Source organism: Maniola jurtina, chromosome 10 (assembly GCF_905333055.1).
Source record: "Maniola jurtina chromosome 10, ilManJurt1.1, whole genome shotgun sequence".
Taxonomy (NCBI): domain Eukaryota; kingdom Metazoa; phylum Arthropoda; class Insecta; order Lepidoptera; family Nymphalidae; genus Maniola; species Maniola jurtina.
In genome coordinates, this window is record NC_060038.1 from 13,157,960 (window position 1) to 13,184,679 (window position 26,720).

At 36.0% G+C, this 26,720-nt stretch overlaps 1 protein-coding gene across 10 annotated transcripts; it reads right to left on the reverse strand.

Annotated features, from left to right (window-relative positions):
• Positions 1 to 384: 384 nt before the first annotated feature.
• On the reverse strand, positions 385 to 25,012 carry LOC123869235 (glycine-rich cell wall structural protein 1.8). 10 transcript variants are annotated; one of them, XM_045912063.1, is made up of 5 exons: positions 24,892 to 25,012; positions 24,298 to 24,340; positions 4,410 to 4,476; positions 1,902 to 2,902; positions 385 to 1,865 (listed from the first exon to the last, which is right to left on the reverse strand). In XM_045912063.1, the coding sequence occupies exons 2-5, from the start codon at positions 24,316 to 24,318 to the stop codon at positions 1,176 to 1,178; spliced, it is 1,779 nt and encodes a 592-aa protein (XP_045768019.1). In that variant the 5' UTR covers positions 24,319 to 24,340; positions 24,892 to 25,012; the 3' UTR covers positions 385 to 1,175. The 10 variants fall into 10 exon arrangements, with proteins under 10 accessions (XP_045768019.1, XP_045768020.1, XP_045768023.1 ...); XM_045912064.1 differs by having other exon boundaries at positions 385 to 1,639; positions 1,679 to 2,902; XM_045912067.1 differs by having other exon boundaries at positions 385 to 1,471; positions 1,562 to 2,902.
• Between the last annotated feature and the right edge of the window lie 1,708 nt (positions 25,013 to 26,720).

A 26,720-nucleotide genomic window follows, 5' to 3' on the forward strand; every position in this document is an offset into this window, starting at 1 on the left:
ATTTTAGACTATATTGCTATAGTATACTAACTACGGATTGTATTGTATACTAACGTACAATGTGTACCTATAGAAAATCTGTGATGCAACCAACCGCAGATTAGTTTTTCCTATGAGCCTCATAAGTCTTAGACTTAAAAAATAGAAATATAGTTCTTGAGAAGAAGCCTGGATAAAGCAATATTAAACTTTGACTTAAAAGTCGCTAATTAATAGGTACTCTTTGTTGTGAACAGTTAAAAAATCCTTCACCTGTGAGTGATACCATATTAGTTCAAACATTACATTGAAACTTTGTCAAAATTGTTACTCTTATTTGAAAAATTGAATCGTGTAATATTTTATTCAGTCGAAAATAGGGTAGGTACAAAGAAACAATAAAACTTATTTACAAATTTTTATTCTATAAAACAATTAATACTTACATACTATTCGTTTGTACATTCGTTTGTTACACATTAAATATCACCTATTACATAATATTTTACTTAAAAGTCGTATACTTATAATAAATTCAGCCATGGAAAAAGCTTTAGCAGTTTAGTTCACAGAAACTTAAGACTAAAGAAAAAAGATGTAGAGAACCCAAAACAAAGCCAAGAACTTGATTGCTTAATTCAATCTGGGAATAGCTCAAGCATAATTATTGGCATCTCTTTATAAGCTTCTTTGTTTGAGCTCAGTCTATTTTTCTTCGTTAGTCTTTGTAAATAAATAGAGAGACAACTTTTCCAGTACATAAAGAAAACCAATTGCTTCAACAAAAACAACAATACAATTGTTTGGAAAATACAAATAATATTAATAACAATACAATAATGGTGCTAAGTGAAAAGAAAGTTAATTAAGACTAAAAAGTATTGAAGGGAATTAGGTTAAGAATTAAGTAAATGAGTAAAAAACTTTTGGACAAATACATTTTCCTTAAAACGATATCTCAGACAAATGTGCTTAATTTTGATAAAAAATGTGGCTAGTACTTTTGCACTTTAAAACACAGCATAAGTCAATTTTTAGTAAAAAAATTTTGTTGGACAGTAGACTAAGTTTATGCTCTGAACTTGAAATGAATTATGACATGGTAACTTATTAATACTGATCATACTTCCACTAAGAGTTTGCGAGTTGCGCAATTGACTGATATCCACTACTAAATCTGAGTTAGAAATTTAGTCTTAGTACACATATCCGCCGCTAGAGTCGTAACTCTGACTGATAGTGGCTGGCACTGCCGCTGAGTAGCCTCCTGATCCATGGCCTCCACCACCACCACCTCCTCCTCCTGAGGAGTATCCACCCCCTGAGCTGTAACCACCAGAACCGCCAGAGCTATAACCACCCCCAGAACCGCCAGAGGAATATCCACCAGATCCATGTCCCCCTCCGCCTGAGGAATAACCGCCGGATCCACCAGAACTGTGTCCACCTCCTGAGGAATAACCGCCAGATCCACCAGAACTGTATCCACCTCCTGAACCTCCCGAAGAGTAACCACCTCCACCGGAGCTATAGCCACCAGAACCATGTCCACCCCCTGAGGAGTATCCTCCACTAGAGCCACCAGAAGAATAACCACCTGAACCACCAGAACTGTATCCACCTCCTGAACCACCTGAACTGTAACCGCCTCCAGAGCCCCCTGAGGAATATCCACCAGAACCGTGACCTCCGCCGCCACCCGAGGAATATCCACCAGAGCCATGACCTCCGCCGCCACCACTTGGGGCTCCATAACTGCTTGAGGGAGCTCCGTAGCTAGACGATGGTCCACTGCTTCCAAAACTACTACCCCCAAATCCTGAACTGCCTCCGCCAGATGACGGAGCACCATAAGAACTAGACAGGGAACCACCTCCATGAGATCCAGATGAAGGAGCACCATATGACGAAGAAATACCTCCTCCTGAGCCTGAAGAACCGAAAGAAGGCGCACCGTAAGAACTAGAGATTCCACCTCCAAATCCACCTGAACCTGACGACGGAGCACCATAAGAGGACGAAATTCCTGATCCAGAGGAACCAAAAGAGCCTCCACCTCCTGATGAGCCAAACGAAGGAGCGCCGTATGAACTAGAAGGTGCACCATATGATGATGATATTCCACCGCCGCCTCCACCTGAGCCATGTCCACCCGCACCGTGTCCAGGAGCGCCGTAAGATGAGGAAATGCCCCCTCCTGATCCGAATGAGCCAGAGCCAGATGAGCCAAAGCTAGGGGCGCCGTAGGATGAAGAGATTCCACCGCCACCTCCGCTACCGCCATGAGATGGCGCTCCATAAGACGATGAAATTCCTCCTCCTCCTCCGCCACCGCTACCACCATGTGATGGAACTCCATACGAGGATGAAATTCCTCCTCCGCCACCGCCGCTACCGCCATGAGATGGTGCGCCATACGAGGAAGAGATACCGCCGCCGCCGCCTCCACCACCACCGTGACCACCATGTGAGGGCACACCATATGAGGAAGAAATTCCACCACCGCCGCCGCCACCGCTACCGCCATGTGAAGGTGCTCCATAAGAGGATGAGATTCCTCCACCACCACCGCCGCCGCCGCCCCCTGATCCGAATGATGGAGCGCCGTAAGAGCTTGAAGGGACTCCATAAGAGCTCGATAGTTTTTTAGGAGCTCCATAACTTGTTGATGGTCCAGTTGGCACACCATAGCTGGTCGCTGGGGGTCTAGGTGCTCCGTACGAGCCGGATGGTTTAGAAGGGGCACCGTAACTCGAAGACGGGCGAGATGGGGCACCATAGCTGCTGGAAAGTCTTGAAGGAGGTCCGTACTTGGAAGATGGTCGTGGGGCTCCGTATGACGAGGAAGGTCCACCGAAGCCTCCACCACCACCGCCACCGCCTCCTCCAATTCCTGGAGCGCCATAGGATGAGCTTAATGGTGCTGCGAACAAAGGAATAGGAGCTTAATTCATACTTCGTAATTTGTTCTCGATTTAAACTGGTTCTTTGTTTTAGTAATCTATTTAACTTTTGACTTGTTTCAATACATTAGAATCGTTGGGAATTTTGTGTTAAAATATATTGTATACTACAGTCCTGGTGGTCTAAAACGAAAAGGATATGGATCTTACCAAATACCTACATCTGAATTATGTTTCAAATTGAAGAACTCATAAGACATGCAATTCATCTCTCGTGAGGAAACTTGCATAATATTTAAGAATTTAATATTATATAATAATTATTTTGGGCTTAGAAGACCTTCCGAGGCATGTGTAAGCAGGGGCAACAACAAAAGATCCAGAAAGGTCGAAGTGCATCCGCATATTGGGGACAAAGATACACAGATAGTAGCTTATGTAATCCGACAAATAAAGTTTTTATTTTGTAACCACTTGGTAAAGTAAAAGTCAAGCATGTTATACCATCAAATAATGTGTCGGTCACATCTCGTGAACAAACGTTTTGTCACTTTGCACCTAACTACGAAAAATCTAGGAAGTTTATGTAATAAATAACCTATAGGTAAGTACACTGTGATGACATGAAGAAATACACAAATAGTTAAGTATAATATGAACAAGCTTTAGGCTGGCTTTATATACTTACTAATAAATAAAATTGAAGTGTCGTGTCTGTTTGAACGGGCTAATCTTCGGAATGGCTAAACCTATTTTGGCGATACTTTCACAGACAAGTAGAGGATTAACCAAGGAGTTAAGGAGCAGGCTGCTTTTTTAACCGACTTTGAAAAATGGAGTTGTGTTTTTCTACCTATGTACACTGATATCTCCGAGATTTCTGAACCGATTTGCGTATTTTTTTTATCGTTAAGGGAACTTTGCGACATAGTTCCAACTCTTTAATCCTGATGCTGCAGGGGATCTGACCAATCCACGCGGGCGAAGCTGCGGGCATCATCTAGTCTTTAATAAATTTAACAGCCTCATAATGAATTACCAGATGTGGCCTGCGACTACGTCCAATTTTGCGGAACAAAAAGTAGGTCTGTAACCTATGTCCTTTCCGGGATGCAAGGTATCTTTAAAAACCTTTTATTGGGCCGGACAATTTTCGCATATTTATAACATAGGTATAAAAAAAGGTATGAATTACAAAGCTTTCTACCAAACATCACTCTATCACACTAATATTAAAAAGGCGAAAGTTTGTGTGTCTGTTTGTTGCTCTTTCACGCAAAAACCACTTAACGGATTTGGTTGAAATTTGGCTGAAATTTGAATTATACTCCAAATTAATAATAATATAAGGAAAATCAATGAGTTCCCAGGGGATTTTTAAAAACCTATATCCACGCGAACGAAGTCGTGGGCATAAGCTAGTGTGTTATAAATGTAGTGCGATGTAAAAATGAAGACATCTTAGTTATCGGTGTAAAAATTGAAAAAAAAAATTGGACTGGAAAAGGGAAATAATAAAAATAATACCATCACGTTTGTTGTGTCTGCGGGGTGTGGCTGCAGCCAGCGTCACCACCAACAGCACTCCCAGCAGCTGGAAAGAACAAAGTTATTTATTTAATAACAGGAACAAGGTTATATAGGTTTATAGCCTCAATAGCTCAACGGTTAAGGGGCGGACTGAAATCCGAAAGGTCGGTGGTTGCACTATTTTTGAACCCACTCCTTTTTTCCACGTTCCCCATCCTCAACATCTCCCTCGCCCGTCACCAAACCGGACAGGCGGAAACCGGTGGGGCAGCCAGTGATTGGATGGGTGATGAAACACTCATCACCAACCACCCAACACAGCCACACCCTCCGCTCCTGGGGTTATGCGCCATGGGTGCGTCTACTGCACCCTCTGCTCGGGACTGTCGTACCCTCTCCTAGCACAAGCTTTACGCTTGGTTGGAGGGGAAAGGGGAACATTAGTCATGACTAACATGGCTAATATTCTTTTTTTATAGTAACAAAAAAAAGAATAGTTGTTTGGCTGCAAAGTTGTCATTTTGGAGCGAGTGCTTGTATTGAATTTCGTGCAATTGCCTGGATTCTAAGGTCAAGTAATAAAAATTCATCGCATTATAGTAGATTTAATACCAAATTCCATCTATAAATAACATTGACATTGTAACCAGGTCGGCAACCGCACGTGCTGAGCGACTAACTACAGCTTTACGCAAACTTGCGAAACTAAAATAACTACTTCTACCTCTAGTACTCAAGGCAACTCTGCAATCCTTTGTGAAAAATTCGAGAAAATTATTAAGGGTAAGTACATCATTAAAATGTACTTGTACCGAACTTTGTAGATAAATAAGGATGAAACTATTGAGGGTATGAGTAAGACGAAAGGATAAGTAAAAGTACATAAATATGATTATGTTTAGAAATGTAAGTAATAATGATCATCGATTTGGGAGCGCCACCGTAATCACATCACACTAATATTATAAAGGCGAAAGTTTGTATGTGTGTGTGTGTGTGTATGTTTGTTACTCCTTCACGCAAAAACTACTGGACGAATTGGGCTGTTTAGAATGGAGATAGATTATACTCTGGATTAGCACATAGGCTACTTTTTATCCCGCAAAATCAAAGGGTTCCCACGGGATTTTTAAAAAACTACATCCATGCGAACGAAGTCGCGGGCATCAGCTAGTAAATAATAATACTAAGTATCTACATAGGTACCTATTACAAAATGTAATGACTCCTAACGACCGAATTTTGAGAGCACGTTGCAGCCCTCAATCTTCACAGAGGTTAGCTATTTGAGCGGGATATATAATATGTGCATAAGTGTGTGTGCTTTCTCTATTCCCTAGACCGAAGGGTCGGCAATCCGACACAACTGTAGAGAGATCAATCGTAGGACCTCCTTTATGGGCTTTATGGGCTCTCCGAGTACGAGACCTCTCGTTAATGTTTTCAAAGGTGTGTATTGGTTTTGGAAACGCCTTTATTCTGAGGTGTGTGAAAGGTGTGTGTAGTCTGTGAATCTGCACTTGGCTAGCGTGGTGATCTGGTGGACTATGGTCAAACCTACTCATTATGATAGGAGACCTAAGGTTAGTAATGAACCGGCAATTGGTTGGTATTGGTGATGAATGCTTGATCAAAAGTAGTAGGTATAGTACTATTAAAATGAAAGTTCATCGTCTCAGAGAGATGCCATGATCAAAGGAATCTCAATCCATCCTAATACGAATTCTCTCAATCTATAGGCAATAAATTGTAAAGATAAACAACGTGAAACCGGCATTATCGCTCACGTAGCGCGGACGTCCGCCGCGTACGAAATGTCCGTAAACAAGCCAAAACGCCCGATTATCAGGTAAACCGCCAATTTCACCCGATTTCTCGCCGTTTTATCTTCCGCCGACGTCAGTTGAATCTTAATTATGTTTAGAAGTTTGATGAGTTTCAATATCCTCAGCGTCGGAATAAGATCGAGTCTCAACCGCGACGCGCAGCGAGCTGAGTCCTTGTCAAAAAAACCGGCCAAGTGCGAGTCAGACTCGCGCACTGAGGGTTCCCTACTCAGGTATTTTTTCCAACATATTGCACGATAAATCAAAAACCATTATGCATAAAAATAAATAAAAAATCAGTTTGAGAATGTACAGGTAAAGCCCTTTCATATGATACCCCACTTGGTATAGCTGTCTTACTTTGAAAATTGAAACGTATTTTAATTTTTTTAATGATGTGGCCATAAATTCGCGGTTTTCAGATTAATTATTCCTGTACTTGTGCTATAAGACCTACCTAACTGCCAAATTTCATGATTCTAGGTCAACGGGAAGTACCCTATAGGTTTCTTGCTAGACACGACAGACTGACAGACAGACAGACAGACAACAAAGTGATCCTATAAGGGTTCCGTTTTTCCTTTTGAGGCAAGGAACCCTAAAAAGGATGGGTTCGAAACTCGTCATCATATACCTAGAGTTATTATTATTTGGACAGAACTTGAAATATCTGTATGCCAGAATTAATGTCTAGCAATAAAATAAAAATAATATTTTCAATAACGCAATATCGACTGAAACAGCGAATAGCACTTTCGGATATTTCCTTTTACATAAATAATGTAAAGGCCAATATAACCTTCTTCTATCATACATAACTCATAAGTGACATAATGCGAAATACATAAAAAGAACCGCCCAAGTTCAAGCCAGACTTACCCACCGTAGGTTCCGTAGTAGAAAGATTATTACCTACAATATTAGTTATTTGGTTGATCTTAAAACCTTTGGTTGATATTTGGTTGGTTGTTGGTTTGGTTGAATTGAATTGAACAAATCTTTTTATATTTGGGACCACATATTTTACTGATTTCTAAAAACTGTCTCGATAGGGACTCCATTTTATTTTTCCTATAAAGTTTTTCCTATGAACCTCTATCAATGTAATTGTTTTAGACTTGCTGATAGTTGCCGGGCGGGCTTTGAAGATTTTATTTTTTTAATCGGTTCCGGAGATTACCTCTTACATCCAAACTTACGAACTGTACCTCTTTATAATATTAGAATCTATTAGAATAGATTAATACTGTTAATAATTATTTCTATGTATAAAAATGTTATTGCATTGTTAATTTACAACAGGTCTACACTTATTAATATTAATAGCAGAACCTAAAAGCTAAGAACCTACAATGCATAGATAGTATTGTGCGAATGAATAGTGAAACTGGTGCTATACACAAATGCTTTGTGCTTAGTTTTCTATTTATTTAAGTACCGACGCATTATGTACTGCAATATTTACTTACATCACCGCGTTTAACTACTGACTTTAAGTAACTGTTAACGTAAACAGGTAAACGTTAGGTAAATAGATTATTGTATTGACTTGTTTGGTTAACGAGCTGATAAACCCGAAAGTACCTACTTTGGTATCTTTAAAATACCATATCTACGAAGTACGAGTATATGGTACGACTACAAAGCAAGGATTAGAAATGGGCTTTGGACTTACAATATTCTTTGCTACATTAATTTAACAAGGAATAATAATCCCACCAAAAACATTTCATGTAAAAAGTTAGCCAAGACTCACAAGTTCATAATGTTTTCACTGTTAAAAAGTTATGAGATCTCTAGTAGAGCCAAGCCCCTAGCTGATCTTAGATTTGTGCTGGCCATGGGACCTATTCCAAGTCCAAAGTAATTTAGCTCTTAAATGTTCTTGACTATATCACATTTATAACAATAAATAACAAATCACTCGACTTACAAGCTCTGATTCTACAAACCCTATATCTTGGTAAAAAAAGACGGCTTGGCCGTGAGTCTTGGCTAACTTTTTACATGAAATGTTTTTGGTGGGATTTCATTTCTTTTTGGCAGGTGCCCTAATTTTTTTTTGGATCTATTTCTTGTAGGTACATCATTTTCATGGCCCACTCTCTATCGTTACCTCTTTTTTTAAAAGCTTTTATTCAACTTGCAATGTACTCGTATGTAAGTATGTTTGTTCGGGTGGAATCTTGCAACTCAATTTTGAAGCAGATATACCAAATTTCAGTCTTTTAGGACTTCAGGAAACACAGATACTTGGTACGTTTGATAAATCTGCCACGGACATCTTATCATGTAAACTGTAGTATTCGAGCAACAGATTTTACAGATATGCATCTCATATACGAGGGGATGAAGGGGGACCCGATTTCTTAATTTATCTGTTGTTCATAATTCTTGAAATTCCTACTTAATGCCACCAGTCTTCCAGGACTTCAGAAAGTACCCTAGAATTTGTGACTAGAGGTTTTGAATGTCGATAAATCTGAAACTATAAAAGCTAGACAATTGATACTCAGTACGTTTAATGAATCTGCCAAGGACATCTTATCCTGAAAATATCAGCATTCTAGCGATAGAATTTACAGATTTGCTTCCCCCATACAGAGGCGTAGAGGGGTGAAATTTCCAATTTCTTAATTTTCCTGTAGTTTGTATGCAATTTCTAGTCTACATACCAAATTTCAGTCTTCTAGGACTTTGGGAAGTACCCTAGAATTACAGACTAGAAGTTTTGACTGTCAATAAATCTGAAACTATAAAAGCTAGACAATTGATACTCAGTGCGTTTAATAAATCTGCCAAGGACATCTTATCTTGAAAATATCAGCATTCTAGCGACAGAATTTACAGATTTGCTTTTCTCATAAGAGGTGTAGAGGGGGGGAAATTCCAATTTCTCAATTTTCCTGTAGTTTGTATGCAATTTCTAGTCTACACACCAAATTTCAGCCTTCTAGGACTTCGGGAAGTACCCTAGAATTACAGACTAGAAGTTTTGACTGTCAATAAATCTGAAACTATAAAAGCTAGACAATTGATACTCAATGCGTTTAATCAATCTGCCAAAGACATCTTATCTTGAAAATATCAGCATTCTAGCGACAGAATTTACAGATTTGCTTTTCTCATAAGAGGCGTAGAGGGGGGGAAATTCCAATTTCTTAATTTTCCTGTAGTTTGTATGCAATTTCTAGTCTACATACCAAATTTCAGCCTTCTAGGACTTCGGGAAGTACCCTAGAATTACAGACTAGAAGTTTTGACTGTCAATAAATCTGAAACTATAAAAGCTAGACAATTGATACTCAATGCGTTTAATCAATTTGCCAAGGACATCTTATCCTGAAAATATCAGCATTCTACCGACAGAATTTACAGATTTGCTTTTCCCATAAGAGTCGTAGAGGGGGGGCATTACCAATTTCTTAATTTTCCTGTAGTTTGTATGCAATTTCTAGTCTACATACCAAATTTCAGCCTTCTAGGACTTCTGGAAGTACCCTAGAATTACAGACTATGAATTGTGATGATCATCAGTGAGGGACGAAAACGGCGTATTTTAGGTATCAATAAATCTGTAACCATAAAAGCTAGATATTTGATACTTAGTATATTTGGTAAATTTGCTGAGGACACCTTATACTGAAAATTTCAGCTTTCTAGCGTCATCCAGACCGAAGTTATGACGGGTCGAAAATACGGCGAAACACTTCGAGAAAAAGGTACTACGTAGCGCCCCGGCCGCCGTTTGGCTCGTCTTGGCGGGGGAACTGCCGTGCCCCCTAATCATGATCAATGGCGTTGATATTTCACAGGTAGTTTTTATTTTGCGGAAGCGTTGATATTTAACGGAAAGTGAGTTTTTGCACCTATGATTGTAAGTGCGAAAATTCGCTTTCCGTAAAACGTAGCAAACGAACTTGTTTCCTACATTAACTTAACTAGTAGACTCTTTCTAACACGCAGCGATGGGTGCGTTCTAGCTCGCGGGCGCTTAGCTCGGGTCGATGACCGTGATGTGATGAAAGGATTCACATGAAAAATCTATTCATATGTAGTACTGAATGTAATGAAAAGATTTTTCACGTAATTTCTTACATGCTACCTGTTAAATGGTCCACCTGTAGTAAGGAGGATAGTAGCATACTGTGGCATGATGCGATGACGGCGCAGTTAACATTGCAGACTTCCCAATTTCAGGCAACAAAACAACAACAACTAGTTACTACACCCCCGATACAAGTGAAATAGACCTATCTATACTAATATTATAAAGAGGAAACCTTTGTATTTTTGTATGTTTGTATTGAATAGGCTCAAAAACTACTGGACCGATTTCAAAATTTCTTTTACCATTACTTAGAGGGATTCTTCCGAATCCGTATAGGCTATATTTTATCCCGGATTTTTTTTTTTTCACAGAGCTTAAAAAATAAATGTCCACCCGTGCGAAGCCGGGGCGGGTCGCTAGTCCGAGATAAATCCGTCGACAATGTTCCGAGTTGGAGATATTTTCGGCTTCAAAAAAACGAAATTCATATCTATAGTCCGCAACCTGTCATACAAATAGTAGATACCTAAGTACTATGGTTACTTCGGATCAAGAATTCTCAGATTCGAATCGGATGCAGTGCGTAAAGAGCCTAAAGCTTCAAAAACCTTCAAAGGAAGCAAAAAACGTAAGATATTTTGTGCAAAAGATTAAACAGAGCTTTGAGTAGGTACCATTAAAAGATGTAAATATGAATTGCTCCCCATCCTCGAGTTCTCGGATAAAATTATTATTGAAGTACTTATTTTTTGTTCCTTAGGATTATTTCCAAGCTATTTCATTGCGCGTTGCATTGTCTCTGGCTATTTTAAATGCTATAACTTTTGAACTTTTTGTACTTTTATCCTTCCGTTTTTCTTGGACAAAGATTATTTAAAAATTCTTGTTTTAGTGTTTTCTTAACTTTTTTTTAGATTAACAGCTGTTGTAAGGATAGCTCAGAAATAAAATAATGTATTGCACAGTAGTATAAAGAGGTTTGTAAGTTCGGGTGTAGAAGGTAAGTAATCTCCGGGGCTTGATCCGATTTTGAAAATCTTTGCACTGCTTGTTACATTATCCTCGAGTGCTACCTTTAGGCTATCACGCGGACGAAGTCGCGAGCAAAAGCTACTATAACATAAACACTAGATGATGCTCACGATTTCTTCCGCGTGGACTTAGGTTTTTAAAAATCCCCTTTAAAACCCTTTGTACTTAATAACATCTCACTGTAAAAAATGATTCTGCAAATAAAGATCTTGAATCTTGAATCTTTGATTTTTCGAGATACAAAATAGCCAAGTGTCCATTTCCAGGACGCTTAGGTATATCTCTTACCTTTCGTCAAAATCGATAAAACGGAATAGGGTCATGAAAAGGCAACACACATTTATAAAATATGGAGTAGGTATGGCTGTTTCATACAAATAAGTAGTCGTTTCCAGGGCAAGACCTTAGAAACTTTCAATTAATCAATATCGTAACTAAATAACGATACAGACTATTTATTCTTCGAATTAGTTCGTCGATTCATAGAAATTCTGACCGCCACTGTTTACCTGAAAATACTTTATTTAGCTTTGAAGAAACGGTAGTTAAGTCTTACCAACTTATTGATTTATATGATTAATTCAACGGAATGAAGTTTTAATTATGTAACTTACTGCAGTAATAGGCGCATTAAATAAATCAGCTCTAAGTAAGGAATGCCTTTGTCAAATATTTGAAATTTTAACTTACAGTATGGAGTGAGTAACAAGGTAGTACCTATTCGTATCTATGAAAATTTATTTCCATAAATTTTGGAAATAATTAGGGTTCTTCTGGCTAATTTTTGTCGTGGAAACCCAGTGGTTTAGAAGTTGGTCTTCTAATCGGGGGAGCGGGCGGTCCAGGGTTCAATCATGGGAAGGCATGTCTAAGTTTTAGAGCACTCAGCAATATCACTTGCTTTAATAGTGTAGGAAAACACTTTGAGGAAATCTGCATACCTACTTGAGAGTTCTCTGTAATGTTTTCAAAGGTGTGTGAATCTGCCAATTTGCATTTGGCCACTAAAATCTTATTCTCAGTACTGTGGCAGCGTGGGTTGAGGAGATGATGATAGTGATGATATTTTGTAAAAAATATTTCAATAAGTAGGCGTTTTGAAGATTTTCTAAAGTAAGCAAACGTGATTACTAATTATTTCACAGATTCATTTCGTAAAGAGGAAAAGTATGTCAAAGCCTAAAAACGGCGAGATGCGGCACTTCATTTCAGTCCCCTGAGAGGCTGATAGCGTTGCTGAGAAAAAGGTTCAGCCAATTTAAACATTTTGCATAAAAAGAGACACAATCTCTATCCGTAATATAATACTTCCATATAGGACTAGAGAATATGTTATTGTGATAAGGCATTACTAGATATTGCATCTAAAAAGATAATATTATTTGTAGAAAAACTTTTTAATGTAAATACAGGGAAGTTGTTATTTAACCGAAAACGAAAAGGTTAATTACTTGAGACTTAGAAAACTATCGTTATTGTTATACTTTTCCCCTAAAAACAAAAAAAAAGTGGATGGCACAAGTGATCTAGGTACTTCCAGCATTAGATATCAAATTATGGTAAAAAGTTAAACAACCCTGAGTTGTGCAACCCAAAGTAGCTGTTTTTGAAGGCCAAATTTAATGTTAACCGTAACCGCCTGTGATACAACTGGTCCTTAGTAGTGAATGGCCATAAAAGTGTTGCTTCAATTTGTAATAAAAGTTTTATTTTCATTATTACTTAGGCAGTAGCTATGAGAAAACAGGACAATATTATCGGAGGCAAATAAATCAGATCAGAGATTACGTATCAGATCAGAGGTACGTAGACGAGTCACTCCGCTCGCGTCGTGAGAACCAGGTCACAATTTTATTAATGGTGGATTTAATAAATCCCTGTCTTAAAGTTAGCACGTTAATTATGCCAGTTCGCTGTTAATGTGACTAAAATTTTTCAATCGCCGAATAAACTTTAACTCATAAAAACATTTGATGCTTTGACGGATTTCCAACAATATGAATCTTCAAAAATATGAAAATCCCTGAAGATTAAATTTTAAAAATATTTTGGTGACTGAAAGTTGGCTATAAATGAGAAGAGACGTATCAAATCATCAATTAGATCAAAGATCTCACAGAAGCGTCACTACATTCATCTCATAGAAATAGAACCACAATCAATGTTTTGATTACAAAAATTGATAAGTATAATGAGAAAAATAAATAATCTATAATATAAAAATGAATCGCAAAATGTGTTGGTAAGCGCATAACTCAACAACGCCTGGACCAATTTGGCCAAATCTTTTTTTTAAATGTTCGTTGAAGTTCAAGGATGGTTTTTGCGGCGAGAAAAATTAGAATTATTGCTGGAAAAACCCTAAAAATAGCCCTTTTCTTTTTCCCATACAAATGATTTCTAACTAAAACGTAGTCAATTTGAGCTTTATTGCTATGGTATAAAGTTCATATTAAATTACAAGCACTCAATGTTGTCTAAGCAATGTACCACATTACAAATCTTTTTGACAGGACGAAGTCTGTCGGGTCAGCTAGTAATGAATAAAGAAATGAGAGTAAGGATTACAAAAGAATTTATACATTGCTTCTTTTGTTATTAGCGTCTCATAATTAATCAATTCCATTGTGCGAAAAAAGGGACGTATCAAAGGCAAATTAATCAGATCATAGATTAAAGCACGCAGAGGCGTCTCACGGGAACCGGGAGCAACAATGGCATATGTAATGTACCTAATGTATGCAACTAACCGGTATTGTTCTGAATTGTGCAAATAAAAGTAATATTAGTAAACAATAGAAGTAGAAGATTAAAGATAGGAAACAAATAGAATAAGATAACACGAATCTGTGCAGGATATTGCCATACAATGATAATGTTATCTTAAAACCCATAAAATATAATTTTCATCTTGGGAGTCAAGCAATTTTAATTACTTTAGAGTTAAAATTTAAAAAAATTACTGATTTATTTTACCTCTAATATTGTCAGTATCTAATAAAATTTATGATACCTATTTTTGATAGAAACAAATTTCAAAATAATATATGGAACCCAATTATCAAATTGATTATTGCATTAAGTTTCGTACAAGGGTTGATTAAAATTGGACTGGCCAAAGATGAGATAGCTTGCAAAAATACCATCTGTCTCTTGATAATACTCATAATAATTTATATGCTTACATCAAGTGATGGTATTGTTCTGTATTGTGTAAAACCAATTTGCTACACCACTTTATTTATTCCACGACGAGATCCCAACGGGCGTGACAGAAGCAATTACAGTGTAAACATCATGTCTAGTATAAGTAGAATTTAAATTATGTAAACTTTTATTTTCAAAACACATAACGGCTTCATATTCGCTACTTCTAGATAAATTTTCTATTTTAAAGATAGAAACATACTTATTACTTACATACTTATACGTATACTTCCGCCCGTGGTGTATTATATATTTTCCTATGATCACCACATTAGAAAATCCTAATGTTTAATTTGTAGCGTAATTTCCTAGTAAATGCCTTTAAGTTTTGAGTGCAGATGCTGAACATATTGAAACCTTTAACTTGACTACTTACCTAATTAGTCAACTTTTGAATTTTAATTTAATTTCGCAAGTTATTACAAAGAGTGCCATTATGTATATTTTTCATATTTTACTATTTGATAATTTTCTTAAATCAAAAACAACCAAAATAAAAATATGAAAAAAAAAAACTAAACAGAATAAGTAGTTGCTAACAGCTATTCTTGAGAGAAAAAGAAAACATCTTTAAATAATAGTATTTTTATAGAAATATAACGCAAAACACTTGTCTTAACAAGGCATTAAAAACTAACACTTCTTCTAGGAAATTAAAAAGTTATCTAACCAACACAACTGACAGTGATAAACATGTTAATTCCTTAATTAAGAGAGCTGTATTAGCAATAAAAACAAAGATAATCTTTATCGTATGATAACTCAATAAAGCTATATTTTATGAGTTCTCACGTTCACTGTCAATTGTCGAAGTGGTGAACGAAAAGGTTTTTCAGACGGAAGCGATATAAGTGCACGGAACTATGCACAATGAGACATGAACTTTCGAATAACATGTCTAGTGATCGCTTCATATTATACGAGTAAGACGATTATATCGTTGAGACTATGACAAACATAAATGGTTTTCCATTTATCAGTAGCGAAAAATATAGGTTAGTAAATATGTGCTTGGGTAATAAAAATAGATACTTGTTCATGAGCATAATATTTACTTTTACTTCACCTTTTTTGAGGTTTGTATGCGTTGTAGTTTTATAGTAAGTACTACGATGTCATCACGTTAGCCTAGTAACATCCACTGTTGAACATAGTCTTTCCCTTATGAGAGCCAATACATCAGTTCTCAATCTATCTCATCCATCCACATCCTATTACTTCCTGTTAGCTCCTTCATATCACTTGTCGTCGTTGTTGTCAGCAACCGAGACTTTCAACGGTCCACTCGGAACATAGATTCTTTGCATTAACTTCCATAATATGAAGCAATTTAGTGCCATCTGTATCCATCATTTCTCTGAGACTCGTTTTGATGTGGTCTACCCAATCTATATCTATACTAATAAATAAAATTGAAGTGTCTGTCTGTAATTTCGAAATAACTACCTCATATTAAGCTCATATGGTTATTTGAACGATACCATAACTGAATCACACGTTTTTTAAAATTTTTGTCTGTCTGTCTGTCTGTTTGAAAAGGCTAATCTTTGGAACGGCTGAACCGATTTTGACGGGATTTTCACAGGCAAGTAGAGAATTGACCAGGGAGTAACATAGGCTACTTTTTTAACCGACTTTCAAAAAGGGAGTTGTGTTTTTCTACATAAGTACACCGAAATCTCTGAGATTTCTGAACCGATTTGCGTCATTTCTTTTTTAATCGACAGAGGAACTTTGCGACATTGTTTCATAAAAAATTTGGATTCCAACTCCTCAATCCTGATGCTGCAGGGGATCTGACCAATCCACGCGGGCGAAGCTGCGGGCATCAGCTAGTGTCATATATTATATGCTTACTTCAAAATGATTTAAAAGAAGTTATTTTAACCGTGCGTCTAGTCAAAATAAACCGTACCTTCAAAGCGACAGTGAATATTATGCATCTTCTAGGCAACCGTGCTCACAGCTAAACTGAAACTCATCATTGCTTTTTTAAGCATGATTGTCGTTAATTTAAAAAAATACTAAGTATCTCAAGGCTCTGAAGCTCAGCTCAGGAAGAGTTTAAAAGCTGATTACGATTTCTAAATTTACTTGTATTATAAGGTACCTATTACAGTAGTCGTTAAGAAAAACTCTTTCGGTCGCTTTAATGTTACGTGTCCCAAATGTCACGGGTCATTGTAATTTATAGACATGATTCTGCACGTATATTTTAACCTTTTGCAAAAAGTAATCTATTTAACTATTTCCTATTCTATTGAAAGCGATGATGACTCTACGTAATGGAGCTATGAACTTGTCGCCTTTCACTCAGTGCAGTTCGTTTTTTAGAAGTATTCAATTTCCTCATGGAGTCTAAAATATAATAGGCATATTTTCTTAATTGTTTTCTTAAATAAAATATTTTTAGTCTTTGAATAAAAATAGTTTTTGGCACAAAAGTTGCACTGATGAAAGATACTTTCCAGAGATGACAGATTTTTTGGAACTCATGCGTTTTTGAAAATTTTGGAACCATAAAAATTTCAGGGACGTTCTCTGAAAACCGTTCCACGCGAATTGTTGCTCAAGTTATAACAAAACCAAGAAAATATTCATCGTAAAAAATTCAGTAGGTAGGTATGTGTGTCGTATGACAACACACATTCTGATGCCAAATTCCTAACATTTGTGCTTCCTAATGATAAATAGCGTGATATAAGTCATATCATAACACAATCAAGTGCCTATAGCGAAAGTAAGAGCGTATTTGTTACGATGGTAACGATGCTTTTGATTTTAATGGTATACATTGACCCGTTTGTAAGAGGAACTGATATACGGGTTAATGTTAAGCCGTCGATGTATTAAAAGCTTTAGGTTGAAAGTTATATAAATAATGGATACTACGGTGTGTGAAGTGTGAAATATGACCGCGGTTTTTTGTAGCTCGTAGGTACGAGATCTATTGTGACTTCTTTTTTTGTTTTATAAAAAATTTGTTAAACGTGTCAGAGATGATGTGAACGGGCAGCTTTCGCGAGGCTGACAAAAAGGTTGAGTTTAATGCGAGGGGTTTTTAAATAGATTCTCGCAAGAAACCTAAGATGACACGTGCTAATGTGAATGACGTAGGTGCTTAACTACGTATAGTTTTTTTTTGGAAGACCGGAGATAATAAATTATTGTACCTATCTAGTATTCTAGTATCTACTATTAATAGTAGATACCAGAATACTATTGCAAAAATTCTAGTATCTACTATTAATATTATTTTTTATTATATTTTTTTATATAATATATATATTTTTTTATTATCTCATAGTAGATACTAGAATTTTTGCAATATGGGATAATGCTGCCAGCATCTTGGGTGCAATGCCTCGCTGTGGTGGTCTCGATGAGGTTTTAGATTTAAATTAGTTTTTAATTTAAATATTTTTATTTGTATTTAGTTCTAATTTAGATGTTAGTTTATTTTAATAATAATAAACTTATGTTGATGCCAATTTAAAATAAAAAAAAATATAGTAAGTTTAAGGATTTTTCTTATTCCTATTCTTCAGATAGCCTATCGGCTAATGTATACTTTTCGATTCGTTTAGGTTTTATTACGTACGTAGTTGCGTAAGTAGTAAAAAATATCAAATTCTGGAGTTGTATTCGTATGAAAAGATAACTGAAAAAAAAAAACGTGAGTTATAGATCAGCTAAGTTTCCAAAGGCTTGATCAAATTCTGTCGCAGCTCAGGTTGCTATATTCAAATACGAACGTCAAAGACGGTGTAGGATTCAGGCAAATTGGAAACTTGAGTGGGGAATTTAAATATTTGCCTAATTTATCCAGTTTACAGTGGAAAGGTAGGTTAGGTCAAAGACCTATTATTAATTAATTAAGTATTAGTAAGTATCTATCTCGTGGTCATAGAGTCCTAGTGCTAAAAAAATCTTACAGAATATTTCACTGCATGGTTAGAAAAGGGCTGGCTCGTGTTTTATAATGGTTTTGCCCAAAGAATCAAACTGGCCGTTCGGTGTAAACTGCAAAGCTTATTTAGAATTATCTTAACTTCTGTGCCAAAAATCAGTTTTGTACGAAAAAAAGCGTTTTTGAGTTGAAACCTTAACAGTGTTGATGTGTGCCTGATGATATTGTGTGTCTTACTCATATGTCGAGTTTTATAAATACTTATTGTTATATAATATTTCAAATAATTCCTAGTCTAGTTTTAATTGTAAAGCGTAGTTTATATTGTATTTAAATAAATAAATAAGTTATAATGTTTTTTATTCCATATGCCTTGTACAAGTATCTTTTGAATCGTCAAATGCCTTTCCTATCGAGAAGAACCAGCAAGAAACTCGGCGGTTGCTCTTTTCAAGGATTTGATATACAATATTATGCCATGTATAAAAAAAAAGTTTATGACGAATTGAGAACCTCCGTCCCGCGCATTGCTGGAACGAGCTGCAGCAATGCGTGCCACGCTCAAGCTTTTTCAGAAGCATATTTTTAAAAGATTTTTTGAACTTGTGTAAAGGCAAGTCCAAAATTGATTGTGGAATTTCATCATAAAAGATTATACCACTTCCTTCCTGGGCTTTGGAATCGGGCTTTTGTCTTTTAATCAAGAACATTATTATTATAGACATAAACAATAAATTCTAGATAGGCAGGTATTGTAGTTATAATCTTGTACAGTTTGCCCTGGTATTAAATCCTATTGTGCTCAAAGAAAGGGGAAATCTCTCGAGTCGTTAGTGGATGGGAACATTAAGGTTTTGCGACAATCGCTCCGGCTGTGACAAAAAGACGACAAATGGTAACCACGCTGCTAAGACGGGTTCAATTTGTTTCATCTTTTAATGAAACTGTTGTATTTTTCTCTAACTTCAGGCTCCCTTACCAAAATGAAAAAGGGAACCCTTAAGTGCGATCATTTCCGTTTGTTCGTCTGTTTTTCACAGCTTATTTCGGTAACTAAGTACTAATAAGTGCTTTTGACTTTTCAATTTTTTTTTAATTTTTAATTTTTAATGGAGACACAGTATTAAAGCTAAACAATAGTTATTACATTTTTTATTTCAACCTTCTCATTCAGAGAGGAGACCTGTGCTCAAGTGGGCTGGCGATAACCGTTCTTTAATATTCAATTTACTGTTACTCTATCCCCAACCTTATTATAGACTTTTACTAGTATGTCGCCTCAATAAATCTTAGGTTTTACCTCAGAGGCCAGCATATTTATATATTTTTACAAAAATATTTTCAAAATCAAATAAAGATAAAAAAAATAGGATGCAATACCTCGTTACCGCGCGAGAGATGCGCGTGCGCACGTTATGTCACACCCGCTGCGGAAGTGTGCGTCAACCTTGACCTTCTTAACCGCTTTCTATTTGTGCCTAATCACCTGCTTTGCATTTGCATACAAGAGTAATAAATAATTATATTAACAAATTAGTTTTGCGAATTCAGCTATCGATTTTCGCGTGAAATGTTATGCATGATATGTAAATACATAACTTAATTAAGATTAACCACAGGTTGAAATAAATCATTCATCGTGCGTGTACCGATTTTGTAACTTTTAGAAAAAATTGTAGATTTTGTAGATTTTTGCTAAATGCTGTATGTACCCATTTTGATATGAAGTTCATGTAAATTCAGATTTTTATTTTCGTACGGTATAATAACAATCATTTACAATTGGTGTAAAAAATTGTCAGTTGATTCATCAATTATTCAGTAAGTTTTGGAGCGATCCGGCTACGTCTCTACTCGTAAGTGCGGAAAAGAAACCCGGGACAAAGAAGAAAAAGATCTATTGTATTCAGATTTTCGCGAAAGATTATCTCCATACTAAATAAGAGATTAACTCACAATTTTTTTAATATTTATAATTTATTCAGATACAGAATTCAGATACAAAAATATGGGTTTAGTAATAAAAACTGCCATACCTCTCCCAAGTTAGCCCGTTTCCATCTTAGAGTGTATCATTACTTAGCCCTTGACTACAATCTCACCTGGTGGTAAGTGATGATACAGTCTAAGATGGAAACGGGCTAACTTGGAAGAGGTATGGCAGTTTTTATTACTAAACCCATATTTTTTTGCTTTCTACACGGCATCGGCACGCTTAATCGCTTGGCGGCACGGCTTTGCTTGTAGGGTGGTAACTAGCCTCGGCGGAAGCCACCTACCAGACCAAAATTTTCGCGAAAGATGAGCTGTTAATCTGTCATTTTTACTGACAATTAACGTGAACTTGTAAAGTCATACTCAAGCTTAGTAGACTCAAATCCCTAATCCTAATTCTTTTAATCTCACTAAGCATAGGTATGGCACGGGCATGGTCGTGACGTAACCTGCGGTCGTAGCGTGGTGACGCAACGATTGTGCGGCGTCTTGCGGCGTGTGACGATGGCCTTACGGGTGTAATTGCCTAGGGTGACCGTCTGACATGGACAATGCCGGGCAATCCCGAAAAGCTTGAACTCAAATCTCAGACTCAAAATAATTTATTCAAAGTAGTTAGGTATAGCTTTTGACGGTCAGAATTGTTAGATTTGTAAGATAATATGTGATAATTAATTACGTAAACTGAAAACTAAAGCTAAGAGCTTAGTAGTTTAAATCCGTAGTGATTACGACGCACAGGTCCAGAAAGCTAAATCCGTTGGCTTTGGCTCCTATAAGATATTTTTTTGGAAGACAAAGTGACTTTCATTGATATCTCGTGTTTCTTTGAAACAACCGCTACTTTCCCACCCACCGCTGTCACCATATAGTAAAACAAGGCAGGTCGACCAATAACTGATTTATTATCAAAATACCCTCAAGTACATTATAATAATTACACTACAAGTAGGTACATAATATAAGCAAACAAATACAATGTTGGCACTTATAAAGTACAAACGAAAGGACGTGAAACTTACTAGGCAAAACTTAATCATTTGAAAAAAAAGGGGGAAAAATTCGGATATCATATTTTTTTTTATTTTTCTAATTACAAACTTATGGTTATTTTTTAATTTTTTTTACATTCTATTTATGATTTATTTTTGTGTTTATTTCAATTCAATAACCCTGATAGTTTATATGTTATAATATCAATTAAGTTACATAAGGAGTTCATGCAAAAAGAGAAATGAAAAAAACAATGAATCTTTCCCGATTTTTTAACGATAAATAATTTGAGCCTAGTTTCACGTATTTTCACTTGTGCATTTTATGACTGAGCACATTGTATCTTTTTGTGCTGGTACTGAAATTCGTAAGGTCATAAAAGTTCAGATTGAATTTCATCGTACTATGCACAAAAGTTTCCTTATTTAGAGTTTTTTTTTAAATTTTTAATCTGACGTTTTCAAGGGACTTTTAATAGGTGATCTAAAATGCGTGTTAAAATGATGAAAATTGCTAACCAATACTGTTTTACACTGTTCAAGTCCTGCAAAAGATTTGGATGAGATGGCCACTGTATAATTGCGCTCATATTGTAATGTAGAGATGGCTAGATTGTGGTTTATTTGGCACTTTCCACCGAACCGAGAGTGATGAGCGTTATTTATGGTTTTTTGTACGACTAAAATACTTACATAGAAAATAAAATGCTTCTAGTTAATGACTCTATTTTTTTTACTATTTTTTTCTCAACGAATCGGAAAAAGCTAAAGCTAAGCTTTTTTTTGAAATTATATATTTTTTTAACTACAGAATACGAACTTATTTATGATTAGATAGTTGCCGTCTGTCTGTTTGTTACCTTTTCACGGCCCATCAGAATCGTTTCAGATTTTGACGAAAGGTTAGCTTGGATCCTGGATAAGACTATACCTACACTTCTTTGATTTTTCGAGATAAATTTCCTGAAAACCAAAAAATTCCCACGGGATTTTAAATCTGAATCCACACGACAAAATCATTGGCATAATAATGAAAAAAAAATTGCCCTTTTTAACTTTTCTGATACCGAAACCGTAATTACCACATTATTCAAGACATTTTAGTTTTTACATAGTACCTACCGTCGAGACATAAATATTATTCTATAGTGACATAACGCACATTCTGATCTCACAAGCATCAATTAGAAATATTTCACACGAGCTATATTGTGCTAGTGTAATAGTAAAAACTGCTAAAACACGGCCAATGTCGAAATACACCTATGTTTTGTTCATATGGAAATCATGAGAGGAATCTAAATGAGACAGTTCGTTTAGTTTTTTAGCGATTTACCTACATATTTTTAGATTACTAAATTAGGTATATTGCTATATACCTAACTACTAACGGCTTGAACTCCGGAATTCCGGCTTTAGCGTAACCCTGGAGCTTCGAAAGATTACAGATTTGTTTGTTAAACCGGAGTTGTCGTAAACATAACCGCAGTTTCAATTTTCATATTTTTAGCAAAAGTCGAGCTTTTTCAGCGTTAACAGTACAGTCTTCATAAATTGCACATACGAAATAGCGTAAAACTTATCTCATTTTATCTATGGAAAACATGACAAAAAATCTAAAAGAAAAATCTGAAATATAGTTACATTTACCAGGTCTATAAAAAAAGTTTCCTTTTCATTTTTCTAACTGATTTGTTCTATTTTTTGTTTAACATACGACAAATATTCAAATAAAATACACTATTTAATCAAATTCGATTTTTTTTAATGAAGCTTCGAAACTCCAGAATTCCGTACTTGGAGCTCTCAGCATCAAAACGCGACTTAAATCCCAAAGGATCTTTCGATTCAAAGCCATAAAAATAAAACGTGGGATTTGTCTTTTCTTTGTCTTCTCTGCTGATACTAATTTTTTACAAAGAGAAAATGCTATCAGATACCTATAACCTAATATTAACAGAGTGAACTGTGATATTATTCCATAGATATTATAAGGTACCTACCTACTTACTTCAAAAGTTTTATGGTAAGTTGGTTATTCACATTTTTTTTTTCAAATCTTGCGAACTCTTAAGGGGCTTTTTTCGTATTTACAAGTAACAAACTTGGTAACAAAATTAAAAATTGTACAAAAAGTAAACCACGAAGTTAAGATTTTATCAAAAATAAGTTAACAAAAACACTTTTTACGAACTCTAACAATATTATAAATTTTAAAAAGTGAAATTGTTTGCCCGCATTACAAAGTTGCAGATAAACCGTTGACCTGAAAAGTCTAGACAGGGTTTGGGTCGAAATGTATTTTAATATAATAAGGTATTTAATGCGTGATACAAATTAAATCATTTTGGGATAAATCTTCAGTAGCTTAGAAAATAAATGTACTTACTTACCTATTTTTTAAGAAACTAGCTTTCTAGAAGATTTACTATGTTTATGCAAAAAAAAAACGATGTGTGAAATTATTTAACATCGCAGTTTATCAGTCAAAAAATTATACTTGAAAACTCGTCATATTATAAATAGGATTTTAAAACTTTTAAATCTAATGCTTATTTCTATTTTAACTTTTTATTCAATGGGAACCTTTTGTTTGGTTATATTTACGAAATTATATTCTGGTTGCACATAGATCATGATTTTTTTGATCTATAATAATTTATGTGGTAGTGTTTGATCAACACTTCAAAGAAACTACTAATTGATTTAAAATACGTATCAAAGTGGCCTGGCGGTCAAAGGCGCTCTCCAGGCGCGATACCCAGGAGAGACGCAGGTTCCAATCCTGCCAGTTTCGCAATTTTTGACATGCTTATTTAAAAATGTTGTTGATTGTTGATCTGATTTGATGATTTTAAAATTAACAACTTACCATAGTTTTTAGGTGCACCATCTTGGATAAGAGTGCCCGCCTTCTGCAACCAAACAGTAGATAGGTTTATCCAACGATAATAATTTGATCACACTTATAATTTTATTACTAGCTTATTCCCTTGATTTCATCAGCGTGATATAATTTATAGCACTTTGACACTATCTGTCAGTGAAAGAATTTTCATTATCGGATCATTAGTTCCGGAGATTGCTCACTACACCCAAACTTACAAACTGTACCTCTACCTACCGCCTCTTTTTATATCAGTATTTAAATATTAATTTATATTATTACATGAATAAAAAGAATGATTTCATTGCAATTAGGTACTCTGCGGTCGGAATTCCGAAAAACCTTACAATGTTATTTTTCCCCATGATTAGGTAAATCACGACTTCAAATTACAATCGCCTGTGCAATTATAATGCGCTAACTTTGTTCTACAAATAAATAAAACTTCTGTATTTAGCCTAACTTCATTTTTAATTTATTGAACCTTTTTTATCTATATTAAACGTCTTTAATATTAATTTAAAATCAGCACATTAAACAAATTGCCCTTATTATAATTATTTTAAAATAGGAACTCACCAAAAAGTCACCAAATCCTTATTCACACAAAATATCCGGTCACTAAACTCTAGTTAGATATGTTAGTTTTTTTTAATAAAAAAAAGGAAAAGTACCGCGAGTGCGCGGTTAGGTACTGTCTGTAGTGAGGTGGCGCATCTTCGCTTTATATGTGAACCCCCTCTATATGTCTACGTACATCTCAACAGTCTAAGTAAGAAGAAGTCTTCTGAAGTGATTTTCATCTACGGATCCTGGAATTTACATTATCTTAATACTAATTGAACCCATACTAATGTTATAAATGCGAAAGTGTGTCTGTCTGCTAGGTTTTCACGGCCCTACAGTTTAACAGATTTTGATCAGGTACAGAGTTAGCTTACACCCCGGGGTAGGACATAGGCTACTTTTATCCCGGGAAAGAAAAAAAAAACCTAATTGCACGTGGATGAAGTCGCGGGCATTTAGTATTTGTATTAATTCCTAACTTATTACCTAATTAACGTTTCTCAATCAAAATGAATGTTAAATTTTATAATCAAGTGACTGGCAAGTTTTAAATACGTTCAGTAATTTCAGCGTGATGTTCACTGATAGATGAACAGAAATTAAAGAAAATACTTTTTTTGAGCTGTATATATAATACACTACAATACAATAATAAATAATTACCTAATGCTTCTTCTAATAAATTTTTAAAATATATTTAACGACCTAAGTACTCTTAGATGTTGCTCGCGATTTCGTCTGCGTGGACTTAGTTTTTAGGCCTCCGTACCCGAAGAGTGCCAATGGGACGCTATTACTAAGAATCTCCAGTCCGTCCGTCCGTCCGTATGTCCGTCTGTCTGTCAGTGGGCTGTATATCATGAACCGTAATAGGTAGAGAGCTGAAATTTTCGCAGAATGTGTATCTGCTAGACATAGGTATATTGCATGAACTTTTGAATCTAGCGGCTCCCTGCGATTCCTTTGATGTCGTCTGTCCACATAATAGGGGTCTTCCAACGCTGCGCTATCCGATGCGAGGTCGTCATTCTAACACCTTAGGACCCCAAACGTCTATCGGTATAAAATATAAATACCTGTATTGATATGGAAATAAATTACATACGCACCTAATTTGGATCCAGAGATTATTATATTCTACCTACTTATTACTTATTGCACGCCTTTTCATGGTATTTCCTTGAAAAAAACCAATACATATCCTCTAGTAGTGGCTATAATTAAACAGAATTACCTAGTGATTTGCAATTATTTCATATACATAGTAAAATTATTATTAACAAGAGCTATGTTATGAGTACGGGGTCGAATCAGAAATGAGGAGATCCGTTGGAGAATCAGAGTAACCGACCAGAGTAGGCAAGCTGAAGTGGCAATGGGCAGGGTACATAGTTCAAAAGACCGATAGACCTTGGGGTCCCAAGTGACGACCTCGCACCGGAAAGCGTAGCGTAGGAAGACCCCTACTAGGTGGATGGAGCACATCTGGTAAGTCGCAGGGAGCCGCTAGATTCAGGCGGCGCGAGACTATGAAGCTGTGGTAGCCCAGTGGTTAGAACGTCCGCCTCCGAATCGGAGGTCGGGGGTTCCATCCCGGGCACGCACCACTAACTTTTCAGTTATGTGCGTTTTAAGCAATTAAATATCACTTGCTTTACGGTGAAAGAAAACATCGTGAGGAAACCTGCATGCCTGAGAGCTCTCCATGTTCTCAAAGGTGTGTGAAGTCTGCCAATCCGCATTGGGCCAGCGTGGCAGACTATGGACTTAACCCTTCTCATTCTGAGAGGAGACCCGTACTCAGTAGTGGGGCAATGGGTTGATCATGATGAGACTATAGC

Coding starts and splice junctions, on each gene's coding strand:
- LOC123869235 (XM_045912062.1), bottom strand. CDS start 24,318: ATGGTGCACCTAAAAACTATG. Junction 4,477..24,297: donor TGGTGCACCTAAAAACTATG/GTAAGTTGTTAA, acceptor TGTTCTTTCCAG/CTGCTGGGAGTGCTGTTGGT. Junction 2,903..4,409: donor CAGACACAACAAACGTGATG/GTATTATTTTTA, acceptor CTTTGTTCGCAG/CACCATTAAGCTCATCCTAT.